Source organism: Papio anubis, chromosome 10 (assembly GCF_008728515.1).
Source record: "Papio anubis isolate 15944 chromosome 10, Panubis1.0, whole genome shotgun sequence".
Taxonomy (NCBI): Eukaryota; Metazoa; Chordata; class Mammalia; order Primates; family Cercopithecidae; genus Papio; species Papio anubis.
The window spans coordinates 79,943,699-79,955,764 of record NC_044985.1 but is presented as its reverse complement, the minus strand read 5'-3'; the positions used below and the strand labels follow the sequence as shown (position 1 = coordinate 79,955,764).

Here is a 12,066-nt window from a genome sequence, read left to right as displayed (position 1 = left end):
GCCCTCCTCAAGGAGGCCCCTCACCTAGTAGGGAAGTGGCTGCAGTGGTTTGAGCCAACATGTTGTAGTCCAGATAGATGTGTTGTATTCAGCATCTGTATTAGACCCAGCAGCACCTTTCCTCTCTGTGCAGGTCACTTTCTTTCTACCCTAGGGACAAGCTACTGAAGCAGTATAGTTTGAGCTTTGGTGGCCGCCATTCTTGATTCTTTTTTTTTGCTCTGTCACCCAGGCTAGAGCACAGTGGCATGATCATGGTGCACTGCGGCCTCAAACTCATGGGCTCAAGTGAAGCTCCTGCCTGGGCCTCCTGAGTAGCTGGGACTATAGGCGAGCATAATCATGCCTGGCTGGTTTTTTTATGTTGTTATGTTTTGTAGAGGAGTCTCACTGTGTTGCCAGGGCTGGCCTTGAACTCCTGGCCTCAAGCTGTCCTCCCACCTTGGCCTCCCAAAGTGCTGGGAGTATAGGTGAGAGCCACTGTGCCTGGGCTTGATTCTTTTTTTCTTTTTCTTTATCATTATTATTGTTGTTCTTGTTATTTTAGCTCCTTTTCATCGTATTTTCAGGGATTTACTTGTTTGCTTTCTTCTTTTTCCATTCTTATTTCTCCCATCTCAAGAAGGGAAACAGATCTTGGACTTAGTACTAAGACTGATCAGCAGTGACGATGATCTACCAATTGGTTCTCAAAATCTTACTCTTGCCTTAGGCCACACAGAGTGCACTGTGGCCTTGTGGCTTGTGTAACACCAGCTCTAGTTGAGAGATATTCTAATGATTCGTAAAAAACAAGAAAGTTCCAGGCCTTGGAGGCAGCATGACACTGTTGAGAGCCTCCCAGGGAAGTAGCTTGGACTCAGTTATGCACAGAATGCCTTAAGAATTTGCTGTATCTTCTCATTCTGATGTTACTGATGGTCCTGGCAGCTAGAGGTAGTTCAAGGCTGAAGCCCTCTAGAATATTATTGGCATGACAACTGTTGTTCTTTTTAGCATTAAGATGAGTGAAAAAAGAATCACTAGCCCAGCCCCTCTGAAAAACTATTTTCTTTTTCTCTTATTGATTCCAGTGTAATTGTGACTTAACCCATTGCTGCGTTGGAGACAATATGGAATTGTTGTATAAACGTTTTTCCCCCAAAATGGTAGTTTTTGTAGGAATAGGACTAGAATTCAGAATGAACAGTGTGGGTTAGTGGACTCCGATAGGATCCAAGATGTTGCATATTGTTAGGACTAGTCTATTACTTACGTGAGGGGTTCAAATGGGTAGTTCTGGACAACTATAGGGGAACATTTATCATTTTTGTGTGGTTGTACACTTTCATTATTAAAGTGTTTTTTTAAATGAAGGCCTAAGACCATGCAGTGAATCTGAAAAGTATAATTAATCTAAACTTAGAGTTTCTACTACATTTAGGATTAGGGGCTCTTATTCTCTAAGCTTACAACTTTGTTTTGAGAAAAAAAATGGATACTTTCAATCTAAAAAGCTACCTTATTAAAAATTGAAGATTAAAGTGCCAAATATACAACTACTTGACTTTTTAAAAAACTTTTTGTTCAAATAAAATAGCAGAAAAGAGCATATACGGCCTGCTGAATTCTTTCTACTAAACACACATGGCAGCCCACACCATCAGCACTCTAGAAGTCCCCTTTGTACCCCGTTTCAATCACTGTCCGCCACTCTGTATGGGGAAATGGGCCTACCGTTCTGATTCCTAAAGTCATAGATAAGTTTAGCCTACTTTTATACTTTATACAAATGGAATTTTACTTCCTTCAGTGTTCAAATAAGAAAAAAATAATCTTTTAAACACTGTCATCTGTCATTTATCACAAAGCTTATAATTTTCCTTGAAAGTACCTTTAGTTCATTAGAACTTAATCATCTCGTCATTTTGGTGATGATACCTGTGGTTATTGCAGTTTTTTATAGTGGATTTATACATTTACTTCACAACATTCAGGGGCTTGATTTTACTAAATCCAGTGATAACCAATTCAAAACCCTGCCCATAGCCCACCCCCTTCCCACCTCTAATATGTTGTAATTCATGCCGTTTAGTTGTTGACTTCCCAATATCAGCATCCACTGAGATGTATTCACAGCTCATCTGATCATGAGCCGAGTGGTGCAGTGGAGACCGAGGTCTGGTCTGAAGGGAGTGGGAAAGGCTGATGAGATGAGCCGAGGGATGATAGGAACAATCCTACCCTCTTCCGGCATATGTTGATTTTAAAAACTGAAAACTCTAACGACCTTACCTCTTCTACCTGCCTCTGTTCCCTGCTGAGGAGACCAGTGCTGTGACAGCAGCCTTGGAGTAGTTTTATCCACTTTCTAATTCTCCGACTTTCCCTTAGTGTCCAGCCACTTAAAAGGGCCTATTTATATTTAAGTCTTAGGGTGTCTAAGAGTCCACTTGCTCCTGGATTTTAGGCTGAGGTTTAGGTTTTGTTTGTTTGTTTGTTGTTTGTTTGTTCGTTTTTGAGATGGAATCCAACTCTGTTACCTAGGCTGGAGTGCAGTGGCATGATCTCAGCTCACTGTAGCCTCTACCTCCTGGGTTCGAGTGATTCTCCTGTCTCAGCCTCCTGAGTAGCTGGGATTATAGGTGTGCGCCACCACCCCCAGCTGAATTTTGTATTTTTAGTAGATACAGGGTTTCGCCACGTTGGCCAATCTGGTCTCAAACTCCTGCCCTCGGTGATCCGCACGCCTTGACTTCCCAAAGTGCTGGGATTACAGGTGTGAGCCACCATGCCCAGCCACTGAGGTTAAGTTTCTAGTGAGCCTCCATTTCATGGTCTCTGAGAAATCTGGCATTTGCTTCGTGGGTTTGTCCAGCAAATTAGCTACCGTTTTAAGTTATTATTCATTTATGTCAGTGCTGCTCAAAGTTTAGTGTGTCTAGGAATAAGCTGAGAAGGTTGTTAAAAATGCAGATAACTGAGCTGTAGCTTCAGATAGTCCGATTCTGAAGACCTGGGGCACATCATAGAAATCTGCATTTTTATTGATCCTCAAAGTGATTCTGGCACATGTTGTCAGAGTCCCACCAGCCTTGAGAAACATTTCTCTAGGTAATAGTTTTCAAACCTTATTATTGTCATGAAGTTATTTATGCAAATGAAATATTATGTGGAACACCAGTATACACAACAATAACATTGGAGCTGTCATGGCTAAAATAGAATTGGCAGATGTTAGTGGAGCCCTGTCCCTCGGGGACTCAAAGCTCCTGGCCCTTAAGGCTAGCCTAGACATAAAATGTTGCTAAGTTCTTGCTGAACCTAATATAATAAAATGGGTATCATTTTATAGATTCATAGAATACTAGAACTGGAAGGGACCTTTGCAGTTGATTGTGTCCTCTAATTTTTCAAAACTGTGATTCATAGAGGTGAAGTGACTTTTTTTAAGGTCTTATAGTGAAAGTGTGACAAGCCACAGCCAGATATCAGGCCTTCTATCTTCCAGTTCAGTGCAGAACAGACACAGACAGACACACATACCCCAACCCCCCCAAACATTGCTCTCATTTTCACTGCACCCAGATTATATAACCTATTTGACAATGTAGCAAGACAAGGAAGTAAATGTTAAGTCCCCAGTCTTCTAACTGCCTATCTCATTTTAGCATTGTCTATCTGAAAGAAACTTTGATGCTATGAAATGAGTTTTCATATGCTTTCTTATACCAAAAACAAACCAGGCCCGATATAAAGACATATAAGATGTTGGAGCAGTTGTACTCAACGAAGTAACTTTGATAGGTACAACAGAGAGCTAACCTTACTGCAGGCACCTCTGCTACCTTTGCCTGGGTAGAATGATATCAACAGTGTGGGTAGAAGTGGATACGTAGTTCATGGATAAACCAATAGCATAACAGCCCTTCCTGATTTCAGAGTCAAGCATTCACTTGAAATCGGCACTATAGAATTTGTCTTTATGGGGACTTGAGTAATTACATCAGTGTGAAGATACAATATTTGATAGGGATAATTTTAATATGCATTCAGTGTTCCATGACCTTAGAAAGCAAATTTTTGGTCTTTGTTTTCTTGTTCTCCCCATTGCACATTGAAAGGTCTTTATTGAACTATAAATTAAGGTGATTACTGGCCTTTGTGGAAGGTGAATACAAGAATCATTCTTTTATGTGGCTTTGTGTCATTTTAAATTATTTTTTTCATTTATTACATGCTATGTGCAAGACACATTTATTTGGCTGTTCTCTCTTCCACCTCGCCATTTTGCTACACATAGACCTCAAGCAAGCCACAGTCATACCTCACTTGGTAAATTCCTACTTTGTTAGTTCCAGGAAAAAATTCCATCTTTGAGAATTTTTTTTTCACTGTTTTTGTCAGAAAATGGAAAGTATGCAACAATGTGTTTTCTTTTCTGCCATAACTGCCAGAAAATTGAGAGCCAAATTTTAGTAATAATCTAATCTTGGGAGTTTGGCAGCATCTCCTCTCTCTGTTTCCTTTAGTTTGTCTAGTTGGTCTCTTATTTTTTTTATCCTGAATTGACCTATTCTACATTTTTTAAATTGGGGCTCCTGTAAACATTCTTTGGAGAAGGATTGTTCATTTCTTTTCATGTGCATTTGATTTGATGTCTATGTGCCTGAATTACCCTGACTCTAATGAGAAAGGAATGAGATAGGGGTAATTGGTTCCCAGAATCTTTGAGATGGAAAAGCATGCAAGGAGCAGAGCAAAACAGTGAAATACGTCAAAGTGTTTTGAAAAATGGTTCCTGAAGATGCTTTAATGTACTTGCTATTTGTGAGCATATCAACAGGCTGAGCATGAAGTCTTTTGAAAATGTCTTATTGATGGGACTGTAGTGCCCGAAGAATTCACATTTGGCAGGCCGTTTCATGGAAGAGTCTGTGTTACCTTGGAGCGTGAATGGCATTGAGTTGTTTACTGTCTGTGTGGTGCTTTTGTTCAGCCCAATTCCTCTTTCTTTTGCCATTTGTCATACATTACAATGTGCTTAGATCAACAAAAGATGTCTTTCTGCTCCCAGCTAAGGCGATGGCCTTCAGCGATGGTCTGGTGCAGGCTGATCTCCACTATGCAGGTCTTTCCAACCGTCCTAAGGACGCTGTTGGTAAACTTGCCCTCTTCCCTTACAGAGCAATGCCATAGGTGGTCAGAAGAAAATATGCCCTTCTCCTGGTCTCCAGGATTAACCCCACTGTGTCTGTTGATAAGCATGTGATCACATGGACAGTTTTGAGATAATTGAATGTGTCAGGAGAAAAATGCTTATTAATTTCAAGAAATAACTTACACAAAAATATAAATGCATAAAGAACTTTCCTGGTTAAAGAATAGATTTCTGCTGTTTTCATGTTTCCTGTGTAAATTACCCTTCCCACGTGTAATAAGTTTCAAAATTTTGCCTTTTGAAAAGATCAGCTCATGCTCTGTGGATTTCAGTAGGGGAATGGCCTTTTAGAGAGTCACAAAGGTGGGGTGTCTGACTCTGAAGACCAGTCTGCCTTCTGAACATTCACTTGTGTATTTCTCTAGAAAGATTTAACACACTTAAAAATAAAATTAATCTGTTAAAACGTTATGTTTATTTGAAGTTGGAAGGCAAGAAATTGCCCTTGCTCTGAAAATGCAGTCTTCTTTGGAGAAGTGCAAATAGAAGTTTGTAGATAATGATACTGTTTCATCACTAGGCGAGCATAGTTATTTTAGTTATTTTTTCCTGAGGACTAAATTTACTACAATTGTGCATGAATATGCATGTGGAAGTTTCCAGCTATGAGGTTTTCGTTGAAGCTAGAAAAGACATGGAGAAATCAGTTTTTTTGGTGAAAATAAACATCAATAGCCATTTTGATGTGAATATCTGAAGTGAAATGAAACCAACTACATATATTTTTTAAATGCTGAGGCTCATATGTGAAGGGTGAGCATAGTGGGCAAATTTGGAAAGATTCTCTACATGTAAAGATTATTTGAGGTACTGGTATTATACACACAGGATAATACTAGCTTAATAATCAGTCACAACAGATTCTGGAATGGACTGGGGAGAACTATGGGATAGTGCGGTGAGATGTATGTTATTAGTCTCAGATTATAGCATGTCAGAGAAAGAAAACATGTGCCGAACTTAATGAACCCAATTAATGGTCTCAGCTCCTCCTCCTAATTCCTTTCGGTGCCTCACTGCTATTTAGACTGGGAGGCACGCATTGACAGCCACGGCAGGATCTTCTACGTGGATCACGTAAACAGAACCACAACGTGGCAGCGACCGACAGCTCCCCCAGCCCCGCAGGTGCTGCAGAGATCTAACTCCATACAGCAAATGGAGCAGCTGAACCGGCGGTGAGGATGAGCATTTTGCTGTGACTGTTGTATTTTGTGGTTGGGCTAATTTTTACCTGGCACAAAGTAGAAGACATGGTTGTCTCTTTGATCTTTGGGTGTCCTGTCATTAAAGTGTAGCTATTACCTCTTTTGATTCCCAGACTTCAACTGGACTTCTCTTGATTAAAAAAAAAAAATACCCACATATATACCTTGTTTGGAAACTAGAGAACAAATACATAAATATGACCTCTTTTGTCAACCCAAGCCTTGATTTTTAGTAAAGCAGAACATATATATTTGCTGTTTAAAGCCAAACATCTTTTCTAGTCTCTAGAATCTTTATTTGTGGCTTCTCATTATTATCAACCTAAGCTTTTTAGATGAGTTATTCTTTTTCAAGAATTAACTGCTATGGAACATAAAGGGTTTTTTCCCTTTAACAATATAGGAATTTACTTTTCTTTGGTTAAGGGCCACAGAATTTTTTTAGTGTTATTAATTTGCCAGGAAAATGTTCCCCAAACAATGGACAGAAGAAATTTAATGCAGTGTAATTTAAACAGCAGATGGCCAAGAAGTCCAGGGAATGGGGGTTGGAGGAGGAAATAGTTGAAGCCGAGAAGATAGTGAAAAATTCTAGACTCTTGGGGAGCAGTTGAGTCCCATCTTTTGAAGGCTGCTGGAATGTAACTCTAGGCTCATGATTTTAGATATCAGAGTATCCGCAGAACCATGACCAATGAGAGGCCTGAGGAAAATACCAATGCTATCGATGGGGCAGGGGAGGAAGCTGACTTTCACCAAGCCAGTGCAGGTAAGAGCTTTGGGCTTTGTTTTTGTAATTTCATAAAAGTCAAAAAAGAAACAACTAAGGTTTCCCAACAGATGAGGCTTTTCTTTTGGAGAACTTTTTCTCTTCAGTAAGATCTGGTAATCCAACTCAAAAAACAGAATTCACCAGAAACCTCTTCTAATCCTCAACTTTTAGTTAATATTAAGAAAGAAATCACAAAACCCAAGTAGAATATAAATTACTTTAATTTCTTGATCTGTGGGATATTAGAAAAAGAATCAGATCATTTAAAACACATAAGAATGCATTAAAATGTTAATAGTGACTAGAAGTATTACGTGACTAAATTTTAGTGTAATTAAGAACAGTCGTGTTTTATGTATGAATTTGCGGCAAAGAAAAAAGCATTGGAGGATTAAAATGATAGCACATGATGTAGGTATCCTATGGTTCTTTTAAAATACAGACTGAAGTGAGTAGATAGTTTTCACATCGTAGGAAGATTTCCTTGACAGCCTCTGTGGTCTTCCCTGTCTAGATTTCCGACGGGAGAACATCCTGCCTCACTCTACCTCCAGATCCAGGCTCACGTTGCTGTTACAGTCTCCCCCCGTGAAGTTCCTCATCAGCCCAGAGTTCTTCACCGTGCTGCATTCTAACCCTGTAAGTAGCAAATCTGAAAGAGTGTGAAGGAAAACAACAGGCCAAAGAAAATGATCCTTGTTTTTGTAGTAATAGCAGGAATGATAATGGCGAATGTTTCCAGAGCACTTAGTGTGTTCCGAGCTCTGTGTTGAGCACTGAACACTTTAACCCGTTTAGTCCAAAGAAACCATTTGAGTTCATTGGGCTGCTGTAACAAAGCACTGTAAGCTGGGTGACCTATCAGCAACAGAAATTTATTTCCCATGGTTCTGGAGCTGCGAAGGCCAAGATTGAGGCACTAGCAGGTATGGTGTCTGATGACGGTCCATTTCCTTGTGTGTAGATAGCCATCTTCTCCCTCCGTCTTCGTATGGTCTATGGGCTGAGGGCTCTCTCTCAGCCTTCTTTTATAAGGGTATTAATTCCTAATTATCTGTTAGGTCACCTCCTGCCCCCACCTCCTAATACTATTATATTGGCGATTAGGTTTCAACATACGAACTTTGGGGGACACAAACATCAGACCCATAACAGGAGGATTTAAAGGATTATTCCATGAGTCTCTGAGGGCTGAGGGAGTAGCTTGCTGAAGATAATAATTAAAGGAAGGTCATCTTAACTGCACATGAAGTGATTTAGAATGAGGAGAACATTGACCATAGAAGTCTAGCTGGATATAATCCATTCATCATGGCATGTGTTGTTAGGAGCCTGGACTAGGATATAAGAAAATAGAGAAAAAGGATTCAGCGTGAGAGGAATCGCAGGCAGGGAGTTGGCAAGATTTGGTGGATAAACAGGTAGAATAGAAACTGAAGAAGTTGACCTTGAGTATTAATAATAATAATAATACATAAATAATGAACAATACATAATTAATAATACTGGGAAAATTCGGATGAGGGACTTGTTAAAGGAATTGAAGGAGAACATATTGAATTTAACAAGACATATCATACACTTTCAGAAAAACAGAGTAGATCATAGAGAAAAATAAAAGTCAACATAGTCCTATCACCAGGAGTTGGTGGTGAGGTAATTAGTATATATTAATACATATTTATTTATGTTAATATTTTTCTGCCTTCTTCAGCTTTGCTTTACAAGTATAAATATCTGCCTGGCTTTCCTCATCATTGTCTCCTGGTTTACAGATTAAGCTTGGAGCAGAGAAGACCGAGTAAGCAACGAATAACATGCTAGCTATCCTCATATATTATGCGAGAGGGGTTAGATTTACTGAGCACTCAGCTTAGCAAGTTTGTTGATGATCATGTACTAGGCACTGAGCTAAGACCTAGGGATACAGAGATGACAGCAACTGTGGGCCCTGGCATCCCAGACTTGAGAGTAATTATAAAGTCATAACCAGAATTACAAGTGCAATAATGGATGGCTATAGAAGATACACTGCTGGAGTGGACGATTAACTCTAAAGGGAAGGCACATGGAAGGAGCCATAGACGGGTTTGCATTTGAGATGAGTTTTAAAGACTGATTAGGAGCTTGCCCCAGAAACAAGATGGGCAGGAGTGCTCTAGGTAGAAGGAGCATCATTTGCAAAACAATCGATTCATGAAGCTGCAAGTCTGTCTTGATCATTACTGCAGAGGTTCTAAAACTGGATTATTAGTATTGTAAGCAATTCAGTGTTGCTGGTGTATTGAGAACATAGGACACTAGTGAAAGTCAGATTTGAGCCTGGGAAGGGATACAGAAGCCAGGTTACACAAACCTAAACTCATGTATGGGATGATTCTAGGAGGTGACAGGCTTTCATGCAAGGCAGAATGGGCTAACATTTAAGCTGTCACTGTAACACAGAAAAAAAATCATGCTTTAATAGGAAGAGCCTCAGACTTGGAGTCAGATGGCACAAGCTCCCCTTTGTTTTTTGTTCATTTGTTCATGCCTTCATTTAATCAGTATTTATTAAATGCCTGTGATTTGCTTGGTACATTCTAGACTCTGGGAATGAGTGGTAAATAAGACAGAGTTCTAGATAACAGACTAGTGAATAAAAAAGGTAGTGCAGGTACTGCAGTGTGGTGTGAGGCAACTGAAACCACACACTGGGATAGAGTTACTTGGGGATGAGGTGGAGGAGGCACTATTTTATTTTAATTTTTTTAAATCTCAAAATCTCACAAGGAGGCACTATTTTAGATCAGGTGGACAGGAAGGCCTCTCCAATGGAGTCACATTCAAGCTGTCATAAAATGCCCAGAAGCCGCTTAAGTAAATGTCTGAGAACAGAACCTGCCTTGCCAAGGAAGTGCAGAAACTCAGGGGTAGGAATGAGTTTGCGGTGGTACGTAATACGGTCAGGGAAGCAAGCGGGGCTACAGAAGGCTGGGCTTGCATGATCTGGCAAGGCATTTGAGCTTTATTCTGAAAGAGTTTTCTATATGAGAATAATGTAGAGTTTTAAAATTTCCTTCTAGCTGTTATGCAAAGAATGGGTTTTCAAGGGCAAGATTGGCATCAGGGAGACTAAGTGAAAAAGTCCCGTGGTAAGGCATGGAAGTGGCTTGGGCTAATGCAGTTAGCAGTAGAGACGGTGACAAAGTGGTTGAATATTGGATATATTTTGAAGACAGAGATGACATTCTTGCTAATAGATTGGAATACGGGATAGGAGAAAAAAAGACTTCAAGACAGAGCAACTGTAGCTAGACTAATAAAGAAGAAAAGAGATAAGACTCAAATAAACACAATCAGAAATGATAAGGGACAGATTACCACTGACCCCACAGAAATACAAACAACCATGTCAGAGAATACTATAAATACCTCTATGCACATAAACTAGAAAATCTAGAAGAAATAGATAAGTTCCTGGACATATACACCCTCCCAAGACTGAACCAGGATGAGATTGAATCTGTGAATAGACCAATAATGAGTTCTGAAATTAAGGCAGCTATGAATGGTCTATCAACCAAAAAAAGCCTGGGATTAGATGGATTCATAGCTGAATACTACTAGAGATACAAAAAAGACCTGGTACCATTTCTACTGAAATGACTCCAAAAAATTGAAAAGGAGGGACTCCTCCCTAACTCATTCTGCGAGCAGCATCATCTTGATACCAAAACCTGGCAGAGATATAACAGAAAAAGAAAACTTCAGGCCAATATCCTTGGTGAGGATCGATGTAAAAATTCTCAATAAAATACTGGAATCCAGCAGCACATCAAAAAAGTTATCCACCAAGATCAAATTGACTTCATCCCCAGGATGCAAGGTTAGTACATTTACAACATACGCAAATCAATAAATGTGATTCATCACATAAACAGAACTAAAGACAGAAACCACATGATTATTTCAATAGATGCAGAAAAGGCCTTCGATAAAATTCAACATCACTTCATGTTAAAAACTCTCAATCAACTAGGTATTGAAGGAACATAACTCAAAGTAATAAGAGCCATATATGACAAACCAACAGCCAATATCAGGTTGAATGGGCAAAAGCTGAAAGCATTCCCCTTGAAAGCCAGCACAAAGCAAGGATGGCCTCTGTCACCACTCTTATTCAACATAGTATTGGAAGTTCTGGCCACGGCAATCAGGCAAGAGAAAGAAATAAAGGGTATTCAACTAGGAAGAAAGGAAATCAAATTATCTTTGTTTGCAGATGACATGATTCTAAGTCTAGAAAACCCCATAGTCTCAGCCCAAAAGATCCTTAAGCTGATAAGCAACTTCAGTCTCAGAATACGAAATCAATGTGCAAAATTGCTAGCATTCCTATACACCAACAACAGGCAATCAGAGAGCCAAATCATGAATGAACTCCCATTCACAATTGCTACAAAAGGAATAAAATACCTAGGAATACAGCTAACAAGGGAAATGAAGGACTTCTTCAAGGAGAACTACAAACTACTGCTCAAAAAGAAGTCAGAGAAGACACAAACAAAAGTAAAAACATTCCATCCCCATGGATAGGAAGAATCAATATTGTGAAAATGGCCATAATACCCAAAATAATTTGTAGATTCAATGCTGTTCCCATTAAACTACCGTTGACATTCTTCACAGAATTAGAAAAAAACTATTTTAAAATTCATATGGAACCAAAAAAGAGCCTGAAGAGTCAAGACAATCCTAAACAACAAGAACAAAGCCGGAGGCATCACACTTCCTGACTTACACCTATACTAGTAACTTGTAACTATACTAGTAACTTACAACTATACTAGTAACCAGAACAGCATGGTACTGGTACAAAAACAGACACATAGACCAATGGAACA

General features: G+C 39.4%; 1 protein-coding gene across 8 annotated transcripts in view; it reads left to right on the top strand.

Moving 5' to 3' along the window:
* Window positions 1-12,066, top strand: part of HECW2 (HECT, C2 and WW domain containing E3 ubiquitin protein ligase 2) — a 390,676-nt gene that overhangs the window by 276,768 nt on the left and 101,842 nt on the right. For all 8 annotated transcript variants that reach the window (XM_017946735.3, XM_017946736.3, XM_021923821.2 and 5 more), the window contains 3 exons: window positions 6,228-6,378; window positions 7,074-7,177; window positions 7,695-7,819. In XM_017946735.3, the coding sequence (XP_017802224.1) occupies window positions 6,228-6,378; window positions 7,074-7,177; window positions 7,695-7,819 (380 nt within the window). The remainder of the gene's footprint in view (window positions 1-6,227; window positions 6,379-7,073; window positions 7,178-7,694; window positions 7,820-12,066) is intronic.